The sequence below is a fragment of the Heliangelus exortis genome, chromosome 2, assembly GCF_036169615.1.
Source record: "Heliangelus exortis chromosome 2, bHelExo1.hap1, whole genome shotgun sequence".
NCBI lineage: Eukaryota > Metazoa > Chordata > Aves > Apodiformes > Trochilidae > Heliangelus > Heliangelus exortis.
The window spans coordinates 119,724,915-119,748,502 of record NC_092423.1 but is presented as its reverse complement, the minus strand read 5'-3'; the positions used below and the strand labels follow the sequence as shown (position 1 = coordinate 119,748,502).

Genomic DNA, 23,588 nt, shown 5'->3' with positions numbered 1-23,588 from the left:
TCTCTCTCTACATTAAAGAACATATCAAGCTCTAGGCTTTAAACATAGTTTTGCAAGTTATGATGACCTAATTAAGCAGTTTCATTGGTAATGCCAAGTAATTCCCAAATTAGCATGTTTGAACAGGGCATAATTACAGCACCTTCCATCCAAATTGCTATTAGCTGATTTAAAGTTTGTGGCTAGGCCTTTGCAGATTGAAGGCGAAGAAGGGTAAGGAGGATCCACACCTCTTGTGCAGCATCCAACCAGTTGAAAACTGGGAGTACTGATTCACCACAGGGCCCGGAGACACACGGGTGACAAGGTTGCTGGAACCCTATTGCCTGTGCTTATCTGTTGGGTCCTACAGGGACAAACTTTTGTCACATAAGAGTCCAGGGCTTCAGGATCAGGCATTCTTTGCCATAGTATGGCCAGAGGCTGTCATCTGTGTAGTGTCTCAGGTTTAGCTTATAGAAATCTACTCTCCTAAAATGTTACCCTGCTGGAAGCCAGAGCTTTTGTCCTTGTCAAGTGTCTTGCAACATTCTCTCTTAAGACAATGCATTTGGCACTGTAAAAATGTTTCCAGTGGAAATTGTTACAGAATTCTGTCTTAAATAATTTTGATTTAGAGAAAAGCCTTTAATCCTGAGTGTCCAATGAATACTTCCTTTTTACATGTGGACCAAGTAAGAAGTTGTAATGTGTCCAAGATTGTGCATGAATACGTGGAAAGTTGCAACAGAGTAGAATGTAATGGATTAACTCTTAAAGAAAATAGTGCTATACCAAACTATAACGTACTAGAATATAGTATATTTTGGTTTTCATAGTACTATTTTTAATTCAAGATTCTACTGGATTTTAAATCTGTGACTAGCTACAGTGTTAATTCATAGGCTTAGAAAATTAGGGAAGTGTTCTTGTCTTACTTGAAAATGAATTGTGCTGGTGTCTTATCACAGAACACTGGAATTTTTTTACTAGGTCCTTTCTGCCAGTGAAAAGAAATATTAAATAAATAAATAAATTTAAATTTGAGGATATAGAAATAATTATACTAAAATGAGACAAAAGGTCATTATATCGTGGAAATGAGGTTTATGGAGAGTTATTTGGTTATGCTTATTGCCTGTGAAATTCAGAATTGCTCCTTGAAGATTCACCAGCCCTACTGTAAGGAATCCTGGTGCCTTTGGTGCTTTCTAAGGTCATCCTCATTCAGTCCCAGCCTTTTCCCATATCCTCATCTTTTCTCTGTTTCAAGTACATGAAGCCATCTGGGCTGAATAGGCAGGAGTATGACCTGAAGCTCATAAATATATGTATATACCTTTTTCACTCTCTTAGGTGCATTCTGCAATCCCTCTCAAGTGTCATATTTCATATTGAGCTGATAAGGCACAAGGTCCCTTCTTAACCTTCTTGGGAAACACTGGCTGTATTTAGTGTCCTGCAGAATTACATTTTCAGACACTTCTTGAGCCACAATCCTGGCTTGAAACAGCCCCATGCTGCCAGTAATTTTACCTCTCTGGGTCATGAGGAAAAACATACGGCTGTCACCTCTCTAAAAATGCTGTGGCAGAACCAGGGCACCCTTTGCTTCTCATTTACAGGGCTGGCCATGTTGTCACATCACTTACTGGAGCCCATCCAGGTGGAAGGTTATATTACACAAGAACTCCACAAAAAAATCTGGATTTAGAACAACTCTGAGGGAGTCTGAAACCAGACCAAAGGTTCCCTCACCCCACAGCCATCAATGAAATGTTGTTCCAGCAGACCAGCAGACAGTATGAGGCTTTATGTGCACATCCACATAGTCCTTTGGCTGTCAGAGTCTATTTCCCCCCACACCCCCAAACACTGGGCAGCTCACACTTCAATGGTGCCATCCAGCTGCTGGCATCACAACAGCTGTGTGACCCGAAACCACTCTGTGGCTGACCTTCAGCCAGCATCAATTTTGAACCCACAATAGCAGGGCCAGCATAAGAAAATGCATAGTTTCATCTACAAGGAAGTTATATATTTACCTGGTTATAAGAAATTATTTTTTTGTTCTACTTTCCAAGCCTGGTTCTGCTTAGACACACTGACATATCTTGTCTAGTATATATATACTGGTTGCTTGAACTGGAAACTGAAGAACAGAACTCTGTGTTTATTTCCTAGACAGATAATCTCAGCTTACCTTCTTCCCACCCTCAAATCCTATTCTCTTCCTCATTAAGATCAGGCAGCTGAGAAATCTTGTAGGATTAGAAGTTTGTGACTCTCTTTCCAAATTCCCTTGGCCCTGCCTGGTTCCTTTAAATGTGTGTTATAGAGTACCCTTGTGCTGAGGAAAAAGGACTCTGTTGCCCATGTCTGTAGTGTTAGATAATGCCTTTAGCAAAAGGTAAGTTCTGAAAAGTATTCTTAGTCCTCAGAAGGGAGTCAGAACTATGTTCTTGCAGCTTGGAGTCAGTGATTAAGACAGGTGCATAATCTGATTGTACTGAATACAGTGAACAGATGCAAAAAAAGTCCTTGGACAGTCTCCAAAGCTAACTTCAGCACAGAGCCAAGAATTTGAGTGTTGGAAAGACCTGCCTGGCAAGATTGGAGGCTAGGGATGTATCTCTAATAGCCATATGTGATGTACTGGGGGTGGGAGGGAGGGAAGGATGCTGTGTTACGTTAAGGCAATTGCTGAATGTCTGGGCAGACACCCTCAGATGTTACTTGGATTCAGATGACTACAGCTTTCTCTGGTTGGCCTCAGTGTCTATTAGCATCAAGTTAAATACCCAGTAAACATGATGTCACTGTTAGCCTGTTGACACTTGATGTCTTCAGGAAGCTCCAGGAAAAGATGGTGGGTTTGTTTTGGCTTAACTTTTTTGGTTTTCACTCTACCTGTCTGTCATGGAGTCATGGACAGCCAAAACCTGGCTTCCTTCTTGTTTCAGAAATTCCACCACAGTTTGGAGGTCTCAGGAGGAGAGAGAGTCCCTGTGGCCAGGCTTGGGGGGCTTATAATTGTTTGCAGGAAATAGCAGAGAGGGTGACATTTCTGAGCCCCGGATGTGTTCCTTATCAAAGTGTCTTCGGTCCACCAAGCTCTGTCAGATATTATTATAAATTATTATAAAGTTTTATCTTTATACATATATTAAAGCAGTAGAGTGCTGTCACAGGATGTGGATTTTCTAGGTAGGTGAGGAACAGATCAGATGCCATTTCAGCAGCATGGTAAAGCTGAAGAGATGGTAATCCAGTGGGATACTTTTACCACAGCAGCAAACTGATGTGAACATGGATGTTTTAAGTAATCTTTGCAATTTGACAACTCCAGGGCTTGGGCTTAAAGCTTAGGCAGAGGTCTTTTAGCTACCCTTTTCTCTTTACCTCTCTAGTTATATCCCATGTGAAAAGAGAAGAAAACTAAAGTTCATGCGTATTAAACCCCACAGTATTATTTTGTGTGTCTCAGCAAAAATGGAAGGAAATCCCTTGGATGGAGAATTTTGTGATGTAACTTTATATATGGCAACTTTTAATTCGTGTTGTGCTTCCTTTGCCATTTACCGAGAAGATTATAAAAAGCCATGAGAACCAAGCCTTCAGTCCTCTCCCACTGTGCAGGCTTAACTCCTCAAAGCTGCCTCCTCAAATGTCATTTGAAAACAAATCCTGACTTGTCTATGTCCAGCCTTCTTTCACAACAGCTCCTTATGTCTAGTCCTGGTTTCCAGAAATGCCAGAAACATTGTGATTTTCTTGCTTCAAAGACAGAGCATGCCAAGTAAATCCTTCTTCTCAGCAATGCTTACTTACCAGATGACTCAGTAACTTCCAAAAACTTCATGCTGCTCTTCCTTCCTCTCCTCTTAGTGCTGTGTAGTGATGCATGTGCTTCTGGTATCCATAAAAAACACTGTATCTACCTAGCACAGCCAGAGCCTCCTTCATATTCAACAGCAGAACAATGTGTGCAGATGTTCTTCTCTGAGCACAGAATTTTTCAGTGGCAGAAAACACAGATAAACCTCATTTACAGAAGATTAAAAAAACCAAACCAAAACAAAACAAAAAACCAAACCAAGTGAAAGTAATGGTGTAAGCAAAGATAGAAGTGGAGAAATAATTGTGGTGTAGTTGCCAGAAGATTAACATAGAGCAAAGATCATTGCATTTCTTTTGTCACAGAGCTCCCCAGCTTTTGTCTTCTCACAGGATCTGATCCTGGAAGCTGGGAGATGGCCTCTAGGAAGAAAAATAGAAAAAGCTTTCCACAGTACAGATTTTCATCAGTTTTGTTTCTTCAGCAGGGCATTTACTCAAATCTTAGCACTGAACTGTTATATCAGACAAGCACAATCTAGAGCAAATAGTCTCAGCCAGCTTGTCTTTTTGTAAACAGCTGAATTGAAATGCACTGTGATAAGTGAGTCCTAGTGGTACATGTGCTCATGGGTGTTTAGCTCGGGTTTTAGGGGAGGATATTCTTCATACTGGCTAATCTGTAAGTGTTTCCCTAATGAATGTGGAAGAATTTGTCTTTCCAGTTTTTGAGCTGAGTTGTGTAATGACTGGAGTGGTTAACCCTGGTGTTCATATGGTGATTGGATTAGTAAAACAAACGTAGTGTGTGAGTTCAAGGTATGCAGGTAAGGCAAGCACACAAAGGGAAAAAAAAGTGATTCAAGTGATTTCTGATAGGTATGAGGGCAGAAGAGACTTCTCATTCTGATGGTTAATTATTTGCATGTCAAACAGACACTATGATAATGAGGGTAGAAATTAAATGGGTTTGGGTACTTAAACAAAACATGCCTTGAAACATGCCTCTCAGAAAAAAGAGGAATCACAGCTGTGTAAGATAAGTAAGTCTCCAGTCCCTCAGACTTTACTCGGAGACATTTTATATCCTGTGTCCTGTTGCAAAGCTGAAAACATAAATGACTGAACCAAATCAGTAAGTAGTCCCATCAGTTACCAAAAAGTACAGTAACTTCAAGTGCTGAGCAATTGAGAGCAAATCACTATGGGTATCAGTGAATTTTTTGTAAAGCTTTCCCCAGCCAGCATTACAGCAAGGCAGTCAAGTCTGGCATAAAGGGTCTGGAAGAGATGACTTATGAGGAGTGGCAGAGGTCACTTGGATTGTTCAGCTTGGAGAAAAGAAGGCTGTGCAGTGACCTCATTGCAGTCTATGGCTTCCTCATAAGAGGAAGAGATGGGATTGGTACTGATTTCTTCACTCCTGTGACTAAAGACAGGACTCCAGAAAATGGTAGGAAGCTGAATCAGGGGAGGTTTAGCTTAAATATCAGGAAAAGGTTTTTAACCCAGAGGGTAGTTGAGGGTCCCCAGGGAACTGGTAACAGCACCAAGCCTCCCTTGAGTTCAAGAAGCATTTGAATGATGCTCTCAGGTACATGGTGTGATTCTGGACAAGAGCTGGATTTGATTATCCTGATAGGTTACTTCCAACTCGGCATATTCTATGATTCTGCCTCAATGCAATAGTTTTACTGTGCAGTCTTATTTTTGTTTTCATCATGATGTTTCTGTTGTACTATTTTTCAGGCCCTGATTATATCAAACAAAAATTGCAAGAAGGAATGGAAGTGAAAGAAAAATCTGAAGACAAAAATCAGGAAAAACCACCTTCCCCAAAAGAGTCACCTCACTTTTATCGAAAAGGTACTACACCCCCTCGAACCCCAGAAGGAAGTCCAAGGCATAGTCCTACACTTACTTCTGAGTCTTCTCCTTCAAAACAACTGAAAAGTCAAAGCTCCACTTCTGGGGCAAGACTCAGCCAAGAAAAAAAGCATTTAGCCTCTGAGAATATAACATCCACAGTTAACAAGCCTTTATATTCAAAAGCACCGATGAAGGAGGAAGTAGCTGTGAAACATCAGACAAAGTTTTCAGCCCATCACAATCCTACCAGCAGAGAGAATGGGGAGCTGCATGGTCACTACCATGGTTATTATGTAAAAATGAATCCTGCAGTGCTTCCACAGGAGCTCAGGGAAGAAGATGAATATGTCAACCCATCAACATCAACACTTGCACGGATATCACCCTCACAGAAGCCAAGTCCTGCTAGATCTGGGGGTAAGCCAGATGCCAAAGAAAACAAACCTGATACAAAAATTAAGAAACCAGAATTTGCTGCACCAAAGAACCCAGCTAATAAAGAATCCCATTCAGCAATGGTAAAAGCAGTAGGAAACAGCTCGGTAAGTACTGCAAGAAACCTTTTCACTTTCATAGCACTTTTGCCTCCTAGTGCTGAGCTTTGCAACCTGAAGACAAGCAAAGCTCACTTCTGTCAAATCTTCATCTGGATAGTATGCTAGCTAGAACCCACTACACAAGGCTAGAGTGAGGAAAACCTAATCCAGTCCTCCTTTATATTATCCTTTTTGAAAACTGAGAAGGGATAGTTGATAGCCAGATACTGGCAGACTTTTGAATTATGAGTCCTTATTGCATCCATAAGCACAAACGTGTGTTAGTGTGTGTATTAGGGTGTGTATATGTATGTGTGGTTTGTGTGCATGTAGATGCATATTTGCAGATATATGTTGCCCCCACCACCACACCAAACAGTACTTGTGGTACTTCAGTGGCTATCTGGGCAGTACTGGGAGTTACACTCCTGGTCTTCCCCAGAGGTCTTCTTTTGACTAATGTTGAAGACAGCATGCTGGCTGTGGTCTGGCTCAGCCTCCCATTTTCATTTTTTTCTGTTAACTGTAGGCTCTAAAAACATACAGTTTGCATCCAAATATAAACAGTTTTAAAATGTGTTTTACAGTGGTATGAAAAATTTACTTTCTTTTCTGTCAGAAAATGGAGGAGATTTGAAACTCTGTATTCAGCTCAGTGTGAATCTGGATTTCTTTACTGTCAATAAAGAATAGAACTAGTAATAGTTATGCAGAAAAGGAGAGATGACTAATAGTATTTCTAGTCCATTTAGAAAAAAAAAGCCAGGTTATCAAATTCATGATCTCTGATGACAATAGAATTATTTCTGGGCCAAGAGAAACTCAGGAAGGTTTTATCTTTAGATCCTAAAGTTAATCTTCAGCAAATGAAGAAGTCTAGATAATGTTTCTTTTTCATAAGCATTGTTTCTTCCAATCGTTTTTGGTACTCCAGTAGAAAAATAGTGTGCCATTATGATGGGATCAACAGAATGCCCTATTTTATGAAATCAAGGTGGCCTAGCACTTGCATCAGGCGAAAAAAAATGAATAATTTACACCAGATTTCATTAATTTAAAAATAAAGAGGTGATTTGCTATTACACAGTTACTTATTCTGACAAGGAAGCTGGAGAAACTCAAAGCCTAATGTGACATTAAAGTAAGTTTTTTTAAAAAATTGATGGTTCTCAAAAAATACTCAGAAAAAAATCAATAGTTTGGTATTAGTCTAGTGAGGTCATTCTTGGGCTAATTCTGCTGCTCTATTTTATTAACATTCTAATTAATGACATGGAAGAGGACATAGAAATATTACCCATTAAGTTTACAGAAGACACAGAGACCAGAAAACTTACAAATAATGAAGACAATGGATCACCAACACAAGCTGATCCAAATCACCTGCTAAAAACAATGCAAGTATCCATGTACAGCAATGTCAGATCAGATATTGAAAGATGGTTAATGAAGCCTGTCCAGGCTGGATCAAAACTGGAAAACTGTGGATGAGAGAGGCAACTGAGCATGAGCTCCTGGTCAGCTGCTGTTGTTTAGAGATGTTAGTATAATCCTTAGATTTATCAACAGGAAAGATTAAGCAAGAGTACATGGGAGTCTGTTTTATCTGGTTTTGGCACTGGTGCAGCCACTTCTGGAACAAAATATAGTGTCCATAAGTCAGGGATTTAAAATGAAAAAAACCTTAAGGGAAAGTCCCATAAAGAGCTGCAAGAATGATTAAAACATATTTTATGATGAAAGGTTCCAGGCAAAAAACCTGACAGATTAAATCACTTTCTGTCAATACACTTTATCATATAGTTTCCCAAGCTAACAGGCAAATCCATGAGAAGATTGAAAAGCTGGAAAGATTTAGATAAAAGTCTTGTTTTACGTTTCTTTTAATGATATTAATTAAATGTAACATAAGTTTTCAGATGCTGAGTTTTTGGAGCTATAACTGAAGAGTTCGATAATGAGCATTTTGCCAAGATAATATCCTCCAGTTCAGCAGGAAGCTTATAGTCTGTTTTGTGCGGATCAAAGTAGATGTTCACAGTGGTTTTGTAATCTGCAAATCTGTATTACAGCTGATACCAGCCCTTTAACCTTTCAGATCTCACAGACATGACTTCTATGTAGGGTAACACAAAGCTGTTAGGTTTGTAAATGTTGGGTGAGCATGCACAGAATTTTAGCCTGACTGGAACTTATTGTTCAGCTCTGGTGAAAATAAGTTGCTAGAAATAGTCCTTATTTTTCATGTATTCCCTCCAGATCAAATGAACATTTGGAGCTGAGAGAGTTTTCATCTTTAGAAACTAAGTAGGGCACCTCAACAGCAGTGATTGACCAGAATAATCAGGATAAACACCATGAACCTACAGCCTGTTACCAGGAAAGGTGGAAAAGTGACAGAGTATTGTACACAAGACACTGTTTGTTTACTGATACTACAGATCATCTGCCAACTGTCCTTCTGCTTTCTTTGGAGCATGATAATTTCATTATTCCTATTATCAGCATCCCAGTAAGGAGGGATGGTAGAGTTTAGGAACCCGTTTTTAACTAACAGCAGTTAAGGTATGTGTAGATGTATGGGATTTTTTCAAATGTCTTCCTGTATCTGTCTATTAATTTGCACTTATAAAATTAATTTCATACATGCTTGCTTCTTTAAAATGCTGAAATGAGTAAAAATCTTAAAACTAAGCAGAACGGAGTAGCCTACTGGCCTAGCAAACTGACAGAGAGGATAGTACAGAATGATTTAATACTGCCTGGAGACTTTTCTCTTTAATTTTCAGTATCACCTCTCAGCTTCAGAAAACCAGTAGCCTGTTCTGCAGTGTTCCTGGACTGGCATCAATTGTGTGCTGAAGTTACACTGTGGCTAAACTATGAGTGCACAGTTTCTGAGAAGAAGTCAGATTAGTGTATTTCTCTTTATCCTGAACACTTGTGAATCTATCTCAAGAAACTTCAGAATTTGAGAGCTGCATTGGGAAACTTATTTTTTTAATCAGTAACTGCAATTGCTTTACAGTCATCCTGACAAATTATTTTGTTGTGCTGTTAGAGTCAGTCTGCCTTAAATCCTCCATAGAAGTTTTAAAATACAATAGTTAAGAAATGCTCTCTTTCATGGAGAGAGAACAAGAAAACTTGGTTCCAGGATACAAAATGAGTCTATAACATATATTAAGCACTTTCATTAATTTAGCTAAAAGTGCTATATAAAATTGTGCTGTGTGTTTTCCATGTTTTCACTGAGCAAGTATAGCTACAGGATGTATGATTTGCCTTTCCTGTATATTAACCAAAGCCATTTCTCACATCTAAATTAAACATTAATTTGGATTAAGAACTTCAGGCAACTTCATTTATATGAAGTTTGCAGTAACTGTTCTAGTAATAAAATTCCTGTGTCATATTTTCTGTGTGTCAGGTACATTCAGTTACAAGAATGTAACTGAATATCAGCTGTGCAATAAATTAGTTACAAGAACAATATTCACTCTCTGGGAATCCCTATTTCTGGCATTATTGAAAAATACCTTGACAAATGTCACTGCACATGGAATATATAAATGTGCTTCTAATTAGTTACAAGAACAGTATTCACTCTGGGAATCCCTATTTCTGGCATTATTGAAAAATACCTTGACAAATATCACTGCACATAGACTATATAAATGTGCTTCTATGTATACTTATTTTCTGATTTTTTAATCATTTCAGAGGTCATGAGGAGGAGCCTTAGGATTCTGTCATAATTTTATTAAGGTGGAATATACATAAAACGCTATGACAGTCACTCTTCATCAGCTGCTCCAAAATAGTTGCCTGTTTGCAGGCATTTAGTCTTCTGAGAGATAAATCCTGACTTTTTACTGAGCATTAGACACCTTCAAATTGTCTTGGATTTACCACAGCATGAAGTTTGCACAGACCCTTGACCACAAACCAATTGCTCCTGAGCAGCCTCCAGCCTCTCAGTATCAGCTTGCATGCTCCTGTCCCACCTTGAATGTTAGCTAATTGGAGATTGCCTTGGATTTGGGTAAAAAATAGGATTGAATTGCAAAAAATACCATTGTAGGGTAATTCATGAATACACATCTGATTTTCCTGACATGTTGCACTAGCTCAGGTACAAGCCCAGACAGAAGAGTTCTACTATATGGTCATTTTTTCCTTAGTAGGGATTTTTAAGCCACGGAGTGTTTATCCTGGTTGGTACCTGTATCTAATGTAATTACATTTTGCTGAATGTTACCCAGTGTGCTTCTGCTCTCATCTCTTTGTTGATTTAACATACAGTTAGTGAGGGATATAACTACCATGATTTTAGAAAAAATAGATCAGCATTTGCCTGATTCCAAAAAAAAAAAAACAAAAAACTCTGAGCAAGAACATTATGCTAAATTAAAGGAACATTCCTAATCCAATAATAATTGCTTGCACTACATTTTAGGAAAATTATTTTCTTTCCTTCCCAAATGAAAACCAATTGTATGGTTAGGCTTTTAACTACATAAGAGTCTGACTTACTTAGAAGCTGAAAAGGCAGTTTTTAAGCAGGACTGTAGGTTTTTTTCTACTACAGCTTCTTCAGTGCACCTGTTCTGGTCACTCTTAGACTGTTCAGACTAATTTTGGCTTTTGCTATTTTAAGTCCTTGCAGGACACTGAAGTCTTATTTATGGTATTTTTCTTAAAGCATTAAATACTCATAGATGTCTACAAAACTGGTAGCAGTTTATTATATAATAACAATGTGATCCACAAATGTTTGATCATTTTTAGTGTATCAGGAAAGCCTGCTTTGGGCTGAAAGTTGTAGTTACCAGAAGAGGAAACAAAAAATACATAGCAGGCTAAAGAAGATGTGATTAATTTATTTGTTTGTTTAAAGCATAGACTCAGTAGATAATTATCATAAACATAAAACACATTTTTCTTTGATCTTCATGTAAAGTCAGCAACCTAGTTTTTAAGGTGCCACTTTCTTCTTTCTTTGTAGTGGAGATCTCCTGACTCAGAACATGGCCTAGGGTTTTTAGCCCAATTTATCTAAAGTTATTGTGATGAGAAGCCACTTTCCAAATCACCATACTTAAATCTGTAAGACTCTGCCCAAGTGATACCAGGTTGCTGTTTGAGCTGCAGTCCCAATTTACTGTTCAGGGAAAAGCAGTCTTGCAGCTATCAGGATGATGTTTCAGGGTGTATTTCAGATACTGAGTAAATTCCTGGCTTCTGGGAAGTCCCCATAGGTCCAATTTTTCATTCGGATGCAGTAAATCAACTTGATTTCCATGGAAGTTATTTTTAAATATGCAAAGCATTAGGTAGCCAAATCCCAGTGAATTTTAATGGTATTAGACTATTATCTCCTTCGCAGTTCCTTGTCATTCCTGTTGCAGTAAAACTGTAAAATCTTTAGGTGGGATCCCAAACAATAAAGGTACTATTGACCTGATTTTGGTCACACAGGGAGTCCCTGGTAGAATTACAGAATCAAAGAATGTTTTGGGTCTGAAGGGACCTTGAAGATTGTCTGTTCCATCCCCCAGCCATGAGCAGGGATGTCTTTCACTAAACCAGGTTGCTCAAAGCCCCATCCAAGCTGGCCTTGAACACTTCCAATGACGAGGCATCCACAGCTTTCTTGGGCAGCCTGTTGCAGTGTTTCACCACTGGAGAGAAAGATTCTGAATCCAAATCTTAGTGAAAATTAATAATTCAATCACCCTTCCTGTTGAGAGATATGTAACATAAACATATATTTCATATTCTTGTTTGTCATGAGAGTCTGGGGATTTTTTGCAGTGTGCACACTGACAGTGCAATACAGCAAAACAGAGAGATTCTCCAAGTAGCTCTTGTTTCAAGTAAAATGTCTTTTATTGCTCAGTCTTCCAGTGTGGCTTCCATGCATAAATCTCACTATTTCCAAATGTTTTTGGTGGGAATCCTGCCGGGAACTTGGATTTCCTTCATAGCAGAAAAGCACTGAAGTACCCAAGCAAGCCTCATTGTGGCTGTACCAGAATGAGAAAGAAGGAATTAACCTTGAGTTCTGGGAGGAAACCATCACTACAAGAAAGCTGCTTACAGTGCTGCAGTGAGAAATGTAACCATACCTGGAAGCATGCATTCCTTTTCTGTCTGCTCTCTGTCACCAAGTGGCTCATATTCTTTGGCATATAGTGGCTCACTTCCAGTAAGATGGAAGAAGCATGGTTCCATTTCTGTTCTGTGACCCCATGGTTAAACATACCACTGATAAATTGAAACTTGGTATTCAAAATCCCTCTGATTAAAGTGACCTTAATCCTTGTCTTCAGTTTCCTGGTGAATGTTTCAGACATTCTGCCATTAAGCACAATGGGAATGTTGCTGCCAATGCTGGCACCCCCGTGGCAGCATTTGAGTAGCACCCTGATAGTCTCAGTCATTGTTTGAACTTGAGCAGCGTGTTCCTCAGCATATGAACAAAAGCCTCTTACAAGGAGCAAAGGGAACTTCATAGGTAGAGGTGCTGACTGGGTTTAGACTCCCCAGAGATTTAAGGAGTTCTTGACATAAAATATTTGGTCGCTTATTTAAGCAGTCAGCATCTGGCTTGACATTTTAACCTCCTGTGTGAGTGTGTGTCCTGGCAGAAAGTGTTTAATGAGACTGTTTCAGGATGAGAGCATGTGACATAGTACCACAAGTGCTGTGTAATAGCTTTCCAGGCATGTCTTGTGGACAGTCAAATAAACTGGCATTTCTAATAAAATCCTTACCTTCTTAAGAAACCGGTGATCCTTGTGTAGCTCAGGAGATGGTTTTCTGCAAAGACTTTTTGGCAGACTTTTCTGTGATTTAGGGAAGTAGTGTCTGAATGAAGAGTTTTTCTGTGTCTGCTTACAGTAAATGTGCAACCTTAATAAACAAATACAGATCTCTGTACAAATATATTGTAGTAAACCAAATATGTTAAGAGGAAAATGGAAGAACCGAGAATTTCCTTCTACCCAGGAGAATATTTCAAATTGTTCAGCAGAAAGCATCCATATATAATTTAATTTTTTTTTCTTTCCAAAAGAAGAATTAAAACCTTTGTTCTCTGGCTTCAAGGAAAGACTAAAATTACATAATGATTAAGTTTTCTAGCCAAGTTTATCCTCAAATGAGAAAGGGAAGGAGTATTTTCACTTCTCATTTCTTCACTAAATAGGTCTGTAAAATGAGGATTTATCACCACTAAGCTTCAGAGTAAATTAAAAAAACTTTGTGATTTTGATGGTGGAAAATTGTTTTAATCTGTAATGGAAACATTGCTAGGTGTGTTAGTGCATGCAATGGTTACTTCTTTCCCCTTGGGTCATCAAAAAAGGGTATTGTTTTCATGCAACACATTGCCCCCCAAAGCCCTTTTTCTGTTTTGAAATAGAAGGAACCTGCTGTGTGGATGAGGAGCAGTGCTCCACTTTTCCTAAAGCAGTTCAAGTTAATCTTTTCTGCTTTACTTTAGGCCAATCCTATTTTTGTGGTGAGGGGGATTTCCATTTGTTTGTGCAGTCATATTGGTCAGATGCTTTAATCTCAGTCTGATTAAGAACAATATAGTAATATACTCTCACCTGTATTTATCCAGCTCATTTTCACACAGATGTTATTTAACTCACCTGAACACCACGCATAAAAGCTACCTTTCAGGAGCAGAGTCTGTATCTTTAATCCATAGATAATCTCTCAGAGCAAGTTCAAAGTAGGTAGGAAATGATAAAGTGTCCATTGCTGGGCACTGTGTAGAAGGTGGCATTAATTCTGATCTCTGTATTTTATTTTCAGGGCCCTAACTCAGTCATGATCGCCCTGGTAATGCTGTTGAATATCGGTTTAGCCATTCTTTTTGTCCATTTTCTAACTTGACTGGAAGTAGAAAGGTAAGAAAGGTCTTTGTTTTCATACAAAAAATCACCATATCCACCCCACCTCGAACAATAAAGATTTAATTGCCTACTTTTAATGTTCCCTACTTTAATTTTAGCTATGCCTGAATGTGATTCAACATAGTTATTTAATAATGTAACTGTTTTGACCCTTCAGTGAAGTCATGACAACTAGTGGTGTTAGCCCACAGTTCTCTGCAGTTGTGTCATCAGCCTTTTAAATGGCACCTGTCATACTCAGACACAGGGAAGGAGGCTTGGAATTAGGATGGGACGCAAGAGAGATGAAACTTGGAAAATTCAGCCAGGGGCCCAGATCAGTTTCTCTGCTGATGGCTCATGGCTTTTGGGGTCCTCTGAAAGCTGAAGCAAGCAGCCATGTTGGAAAACAAACAAAATAATCTGCTGAAGCAGCCCCGCCAGTGAAGTGTGTTGGCTTCTCCATCTGTTCCAGCAGAGTGTGACTAAACTGGAAATGTACGGAGCTGCACTTTTTGTTGATGGAAGCTAACAGCTGCCTTACTATTTTACCGTCTGATGTTTTTAGTGGGGAGATGGGAAAACGACTGCCAGAGGAATGTGGTCAGAGGATTCTGTTGCTGTGGAAGTGATTCCAGCGTTCACTCCTATCTCATTAGAAGAAATAGTTAGCAGCATCAGTCACCAGTCTTATTCCATTACCTGCTGCTTTTAACATCTCCTGCAGTGCTCTGGGAGATCGAATTTCATTTGCCTGTGCATGAATTCTGTTCATTCGTTGTTTATGAAATTTGATGTATATCTATAACATTGTGTCCATCTAGTCCAGCCTCAAGAAAGGTACCAGATCTGCCTAGCAGCAGAAGCAGAACGTGAAATCTCTTCTGCTCCAGAGATAAAATTCTTAAATTCATTTTCCTACACCTGAAGAGCTGTTTTGCTTTTAAGCTTTAGTAATATGCCACGACTGCAAAATTTAAAACTCTCAATATCGTCCTAAAAGCGTTCAAACGCATAATCCGATAGCAAGCAAAATTTTCATAACAAAAGAATGAGAATCTTAAGTTAGTATCAGCACATTCTAAACAGGAGGTGGAATATCAGAATCAGCCAAGAAAGATGAGATCCTGGGTTTGCGTGTTGACTTTTTTTAAATTCTGGTGCTGTGGTAATTGGTGATTTGAATTATTATGTTTCAACACTGAGGTAATTTGCCAGCGGTTAAAATATTGACTGAGTGCACATTAATGCCAATGACAGCTAAGCTAGCTAATGCTCATGATAAATTATCATAATTTTAAAAGACTAGATTTGTGTTGAATACATTCAGGTAGAGCATTTAGAAATGCTAAGTGATTGTTTATTGATCTGAAGCCTTCGGTGTCTTTAAAGTCAATTTATAATTTTACCTCAGCCTTAAAAAAGCCTCAAAATTTTTCATTTGGAAATTCTGTCTTAAGTAGTTTCACAGCCCTTTGTTCAAATGCTGTGATCATGTTTCTTTTTATGTGCCATTATACTGTAATTATTGTACCCTATATTAATCAAAAGCATGCTTATTTACTGAAATTATGTGGTGTGATCATTTGGCAAGTAAATATTTTAATTTAAAGCTACAGAAAGCAAAGGGCTTGCATTATGGTTTATTTTATCTCTACTAGAAAATCTTTCATACAGTATAGTTTTTGAACCTGTTTGTAAACTTTCTAAGTGTTTGCATGGCTTAATGGGCAACATTCTTACGAAGTACATTAGTTATCTTTTGATGCAGCATATTAAAGTAATGTAGGTGTGGACTGAATATTGTGCAGCAAAGCAGCTCCAAGCAGGGCAGTAACACCGTGGTGTTTTTTACAGAAGTATGTTGAGAATCCTGTGTTTTGACCAGTGTGGATAAAGAAGAAAGCAGAAAGAGCAAATGAAACTAAAACTTGTATATTTATTTAAAAAATAATAATAATAATAAATTGTGTTTAAAATTTAGGAAAGTAATTTTTAAATAAGAACAAAAATTTAAAAGTTACTGTGTAAGCCTTGACATAATGGACAAAATGTTCCATACAACAGTGAAATCACCCCTTGTCTCCTTACATGGAGAGGTAATTTTGTAACTGACGTATTTAATTCCTATTAAATGTTTATTTAAAATACTTTATGCTCTGGAAATAATGGGTAACAAAGCTTATGAAAATGTTTATAAATTTAAGTAAGCATGTTAGTACCATTTATAAATATGTATGATTTATAAGCTTTTTTAAAACAAAGCTCAAACAAATTGTTGGTATTTTTCTAAAATGTGCACAGCTGTATTTTACATGAAAGGCTATTTATAATTGGTTGTTATACTGTACACTACATTTTGGACAGCACAATGAAGCCTGCCAATGTACTTAATAATGTCAATTTGTCTATTTAAAGTTTCTTGCTGTCAAAGAATGAACTCCTTATCTATGAGTTTCTCTATTTATAATTCTTGACCCAAAATGTATAATGTACAGTTTTCACAACTGTATTTGCTCTAATAAAAATAAGTTGGTTATTAACAAAGTTTCAGAGTAGTTTTTCCTGTTTATGAATTACTTTGTTCTCTCTCTGGAAACAATTTTTCTAACAAATTCAACAAACGAGGAGTGAAGCAGGAAAACGGGTGAAGTCCTGACCCCTTTGAAATCACTGTGAGGTGCTGTGAGTTCAACAAAACTACTCTGGGAAACAACAGAAAGGGAAAAGAAAAAAAAAAACCAATTTTCCTTATTTGCCTCCTTTTATCTTCTGAGACAGGATTTTTGTGTCTTCATAATTTTAGTATCTTGTTATACTCCCAGTAGAGGGATGGCTTAACCAATCTTGTTTTAGTCAATGTGTGTCTGGTCCATTAGCAGCTGTTCTTGTGAGTGAATCAACAACTTTTGTCGGCTTCCCTCCTTCTCAAGGTCTTCATAGGTCTGTGACCCAATATTCTACACAGAGAAAATTCACCATTACAATTGTCTTAAAGCCACTGCATTTGCTGGACTAGGAAATTAGCTTGAGAATTATTTTTTCTGTGGTGCCAGTTCAGATTACTAGCCAGCTGTACTGAAATCCTAATGTTTAGTTGAAAAGGAAAGTCTTCTTAGTACCTATTTAATGGGAAAAAAATTCTGAAATAATTGCTACACTCATTCTTTAAAATTATTCTACCAGCATGAAGCTTAACTTCAAGAATTTGTATTTTCTAATCTACTCCCTAAGAAAATTTTAGGCTCTTAAAGTAGAGAAAACTACATTCTCAAGGAAAACAAACAGAAATAAATACAATGCCAGAAAATTTTTAAGTCAAGTTCACTGATACAGCTCTTCTCTTACATTTTATGATCCACATTGTATAGCATGTTCAATAATGAAAGTAAATTTGACATGAACTATTTCTTAAGCTGTATGAATGTGATAGCGTAGTCAGATGTCTGTAAATCTTTTAACAGCAACAAGCAAAGGATTTTCCCAGAAATATTAGAAAGTTTTCATAATCAGTTGAGAAATACGACAGCTTTCCCAGCCCATCAGTGTTCATCACTCTCAAAAATCAACGTGTACTTGGAAACACCTCAGTTTTTTTATGGTGTGTGAATGCAAAGGACATTTATTCTGGTTTATATCAGTCATAAATTTACAAATGGGTTCACATGGGAAGGTGACTACTGTGCTTAAGAGAAGAAAAATCCCGTGGACACACAATGCAAGTTAATGCTTGTAGGTTTGCTCTAGAATGGTAAATTTTCCCCACTTTAGTGCAGGGAGGTTTTTTCCCAGCAAAGTACTTTGTCCTGGCACAGTTGTGTGTTTGCCCAGAGATGCCAGCAGTGAGCTCTCACCTTTGAGTTTTTCTGTGAATCAGAATCACAGAATCATCCAGGTTGGAAAGGACCTCTGAGATCATCAAATCCAACTCTTAATCCACTACCCCTGTGGTTACCAGACCATGGCTAGTTTTGGTCTGGTTTCTTTGACAACTCTGTTTATTTGCATATTATAAATTATATGCTATATTATATAGCATAAAAAAAACCAGCAAATGATTGATACTGAGATGCCAGAGGATGAAGGAAAAAAATCATGTTTTATCATTACTTTTTAGTGCAGCTGGTCCTTTCTTTACTTAGCATATATAGTATTTACTTGGTCTCTCCATCAGTAATGAAGGCAGAGAGTGTGGAATCTTGCCTTTCAGATACAGATGTATTTTTAAAAAATCATTAATACAATTGAGTGCTGACTTTAAAAGGACTAAATGCCTCTTTACAAGTGTTTGATGAAAGATCTTGAAATAGTTATTTACATAACTTTTAATGACATGTGTATCTATGCATGTATTAAGATGAAGTTACACAATATTAAAAGATCCTGACAGTAATGTGGATGCAAATATAAAAGCCTGCAGAAACTCACTAGATATTGAGCTACAATAATGTTCCTAATTGCTAGTAATAAAACCATGGTTGTGAATTATATCTAACTGGTTTTACTTGTAGCTCATTTGAACCATTTAATCAGGGGATACAGTTCAGCATACTATTCTCCTATGGAAATGTAATTCAGTAAATAAAGGAAATTAAGAGAAGGGAAAATAAATAAGCCTTTCAAATGAAGTTGTCCTCTCATTCTCTCATTTAATATTCACAGAAACATGAAAAAATAGAATTTATGTTAAGTCTGAGCAAGAAACGGTGTATGGCAACGTGCTGTAGCTGAGCAATTGCTGTATCCATCTCATTTTTTTTCTTATGCACATAGAAACTGCAAAATAAGTTTTGTTACACTTCCTGCCATTGTAGGAGGCAATTTCCATACGTAACATCTTTAAGAAAAACTGTCTAATGTCAATGGCTTTTATTCTAGGAGGAAAAATTAAAAATTTCATCTAAACAGTTGTATCTTGTGATCATCGCAGTAACAGCCAAACAAATCCCTCAGGCCCATAAAACCAGTGGCAAAGATGGAACAGAATTTGTTAAAATATCCAATGTTTTTTCCTTTGATTTCTAGAAAGAAAAAAGAAAAAAAGAAAAGGAACAAACAAGCTTTTTTTTTCAATCTGATAATCTAAATTTCATCACATCAATATTTGTTTGCTTCAGGTAATGCTTTTCACAGTCCCTTGGGACTGGTTATCTAGGAGATTTTAGAACACGCTGGCAGTGTGTTCAGTGCCATTTCTCCAAAAGGAGGGGTTTCTGGATTCAGAAAATGAAGGATTCCTGTTGAGGGTTGTGATTTACTGGGACAGGGTGGTATTGGGATTTCTGGACTTAATATACCAACACATGGATTGTTGGACAGAATAAAATACAACCTGTGTTGGAAATTTGGTTTTGCTCACTTACCTGAACTTTCATATGTCCTCCTTCATGTCTTACACTGATTAATCAGGCAGCTCTGTGGAAATTGGAGGACATACATTTAGACAAGAACTAAGTCAACATTAATTAAGAGTTTTAAATGACAGAGAGGTGAACAATAGACATTAAGCCATAGGTTTTGAGCGCCACTTTTTTTTAATATGCCTTTTTATCCAAACTGGAAGAAAATGCACACTATGGTCAAAGAGTAGAATTTCAGGTGTTACCTTTCACAGTAATAATGTGTGTGTTAATCCACAACAGTACCTGAATTCCTTTGAAATCAAGACATGAATTTGAAAGAGGAGACTTGGCTTTCTCCATTTTCCAAGTTGTGATACACTGAATAGCAGCTCGGCAGAGACATTGTATTAGATCACAAAAGGCAGTTCTTGACCATGATTTTTGAGGATGGATGCCTGGATTTAAAGTTCTTAGTCTACACTTAATTTGACCTAAGCTTAAAAGTTTTCCAGTTCCTTAACACCTCACAGTTACTGTTCAAAGCCATTTGTGGGAAAGGGAAAGGGGGAAGCAGGACATCAGGTATCATGCTGAAACCTGCAGCTTAGGAAAGCTTGAATCTGGCCTACAAATATGCCAGAGGATGAAAGTATTTAGATGTGGATTTTAGATCAGCCTTGGTAGCTAATTTTGGGATTTCATCGGAGTCCAAATCCAGGTCTGATTCCAAGGGCACTTGGCTGAAATGCTCGAGGTAGGAGTGCTTTTAAGGAAGGAGAAGAAGCAAGTTAGTTAAAATCAGGCTGCAGTAACTCTGGGTTAATTAAACCATTATGTTCTGTTCTTCTGGAACAGTGTCATTAACTGTATTTAACACTACAATTTTACTATATCCAGGACATGTTCCACAGAATACCTCTGAAAGTATCATCATTTAGGATAATGGCGCTTAATTACTTGCCCATTTTTAGCTGCAAAGTGCTTTTATAATTTAATACCACCCAGTCTTCAAAAATACTATAAACTGACTTCCATTTTAATTATGACATTTCTAGATTTTGTTTAGGCCGCTGATGAGAAAGTCAGGGAAAGGATGGGATCAGCTACCATGGAAACAGAGAAGGCAGAAGAGCACCAGCAGTGTTTCACAGGGGCTGGGGACTAAAAAAGACATTGTGCAAAGAGAAGGTAATTGAAAGGCATTTCCATTCCAGCAGATGACTTCCATGCATTCCTGCCATACCAAGGCAACAGATTCCTGGCATAGATTGCAACAAGCCTCCACATGCACCCAGGGTATCCAGCAGAACAGAAGGATTCAGTTTGCAGAAGGATTGGAAATGAATATTTAAGAACAAGGAGATAAGGACATATTAAATCAAAAACAGAAGAGCATAAGTATAGGGAAAAGGAAGAAAGTGAGGGGAAAGGAGAAGCCATGGGGGAACCAAATATGTTAAAGAGAGGGAAAAGGATGTTTATGTAGAAAAAAAAATGTGCGAAAAATGGACAACATCAGACAGAAGAACCTGACATTTATTAGATAGGAATATGAAGAGGGTAGAAGCCTGAGAAGTAACTGTCCTCAGTACACAAACAGCTGCTCTAGAAAGCTGTTTCCTGTGCCCATGGGGATTAAGACAAAAACAGATGGACTTAAGTTGCATGAAAATTGAGATCCAAGTTAGGCATGAAGCAAAATTTTATCTAAATGCAAGAATAATTTCTTTGATTTAGATGATATAGAAATGCTAGGAATTCCTATTTTTGCTCTGGACAAAATTGCAAACTGAAAGATGGTGGGAGTGCATTATTGCCTTCTTTCTGTGATTTTACACTAGTTTCTATGGAATCTGGGCATTAGGCAGAGGTGTGAGGAGAAGGAGCTGGGAAACTGGAGAATGAGCCCTTTACAGGAACACAGGATTACACGTGGGTACAGAGAAATTTATAGGAAGGTGTACTGCAAAAATAAGGTCGAAGGATGTTAGGACAAGACATAACAATAGACAGTCAAGAAGAATGTGAGGATTTGAACTGAAGATACACATGCATGGTGGAGATAGTTGGCAAAAAAACACCAATTCTGAAGCGAAGAGGGTGTGAGGTGCAGTCTGACAAGAACACCACACTGCAGCACAGCAAAGATAGCTTAGGGATCCAGAAAAGACTCAGAACTCAACATGATGGGAGCATCATGTCTTTAATGACAGCACAAGCATCCATCTCCTTCTTTTTCTCAGCTGAATATACTCAATGGACTTTCATGCGATTTCTAAATTGTGGAAATAATTCAAGTTTCAGGAGGCCTCCCTGTATTAAATGCTTGGTAGAATATTTGTGTCCAAAACCTGCAGAAAACAGCAGCTTGCTGTTACAGCAGGCTGGCTCGATTTCTACTGAAAGAAGCCAATACTGCAGACATCATAGCAGTAAATTTTATAGACGCTTTGATTAAAATTTTTAAAAGAAAACTACTTTATAGAATGGGATTTTCCTCCTATTAATAAAGTTGTAACAAAACAAGAAAGAAATTAAACCACCAGAGAATCATAAAAACTCCCCATTTGAAAGAATACTAATGCAAATTTGCAGGTTTCATTGGAAGGGACCGTAAAGATTAAGGGACCTCAATTCCCTTCATGGGCAGGGACACCTCCCAGTAGCCCAGGTTGCTCAAAGCCCCATCCAACCTGGCCTTGAACACTTCCAGGGATGAGGCATCCACAACCTGTTCTGTGCCTCACCAGCTTCACACTGAAGAACTTCTTCCTAATTATCTTACATAAATCTCCTGTCTTCTAGTTTAAAGCCATTGCCCCTCATCACTACATGCCCATGCCATGTTTCCTTCTTTGTGATCATCTCCTAAGACTCCAAAAACGTTGGTATTTTTCCAGACACATTGCTGCATATGCTCCATAGGCTGAGGTGTCGTGACTCACGCAAGACATTACGTAAGGTTTGGAAACGTGTTCAGTCATCTGCTTGCTACAGAAATACTGTTAGCAGATTCTTGACTCTCTTTCATCCCTACAGTCTTTATCACCCCTGTTAAGTGTGATTTTCATGCAGCTTCCTCAGGGGGAGATGACTCAGCCAGAGAGTAAACTCTCATGCTCCATTGGCATCAGTGGCCACATGTGTTTGGTAACCGGGCGCTGCCATCTCTCCATCCTCAGCACAGCTTTCTGCTGCGTGGGGTTTTAGTTGCACCCAGAGGACTACTCTGTACAAATGTTTACATGCACAGAATGGCTACAAAACATGACCAGGAAAAGGCACAATGAATACAGCCCTGCTTCCAGCAAATGTCAATTCTCCAAAGCACCAGCATTCCCTCTCTGACCATGCACCTTTCAGCCTCCCTCCTGCCTGGCCATGCTGAGAGGAAAGATGAGCTTTTTCCCTAAAGGTGAACAAATGCAGGATCTGGGACAACTTTTAGCCAAGGACTCCTTCCAGGAATCCAGACTTCACTCTCCTCTGGTTCACCTGAGTTCTCATCAATTTATGCCAGGTCCCCAAAAAGCTCTGTGGGCATCTGCACAACTTTCAGGATTTAGGGCTTCATCCAATCCCCACTTCTTCATGGACACGGACACACACACACACACATACATGCTGTCATCCTCTACTTTCTTCTCACACAGAAAAAAACCAGCAGTTTTCCTATTTTCTGCCAGTAACTGTGTCCATTTCTCTCAGTCAAGCAGCCTGAAGGCAGCAAAGACATTTCAGAGGCTCAGCCTGGACATTTGAACTTCATCCTTTACCCAGGAGACTGAGCACTACTGTAAGTTCATTGCTGCCAGATAGGTAAAAATACTGGATGCAGAGAGCATATAGCCAGATGTAAAGACTATCAATAGTGCTTCTGGCACTTTTACAAACCATTTTTTTCATTTTGAACATCAGAGGGTTTTGAAGAGTTGTTTAAATTGCAAAGCTGTAAAACAAAAGGATGGCTTCTGCTGCCAGAGATAAAGACTGCTAGGTGCTGAGATACATGAGATTCTGTTTTATGGAGGAAAACAAGAAGGAAAGAGATTTTTTTGTTCCCCATATGACTACTAGCTAATTGTCTGACATTTCAAAACCCTGTGTTTGCCCAT

The 23,588-nt window shown here is 38.3% G+C and overlaps 1 protein-coding gene across 5 annotated transcripts in view; it reads left to right on the top strand.

Annotated features, from left to right (window-relative positions):
- Window positions 1-16,678, top strand: part of JPH1 (junctophilin 1) — an 84,326-nt gene extending 67,648 nt beyond the window's left edge. Inside the window, exons 4-6 of one of the 5 annotated variants that reach the window (XM_071737801.1) lie at window positions 5,566-6,227; window positions 14,052-14,146; window positions 15,989-16,678. In XM_071737801.1, coding sequence (XP_071593902.1) covers window positions 5,566-6,227; window positions 14,052-14,132 — 743 coding nt within the window. In that variant the 3' untranslated portion in view covers window positions 14,133-14,146; window positions 15,989-16,678. Of the gene's footprint in view, window positions 1-5,565; window positions 6,228-14,051; window positions 14,147-14,250 lie in introns of all 5 variants that reach the window. The other 4 variants (XM_071737799.1, XM_071737798.1, XM_071737796.1 and 1 more) reach the window with 4 other exon arrangements.
- Window positions 16,679-23,588: the final 6,910 nt, after the last annotated feature.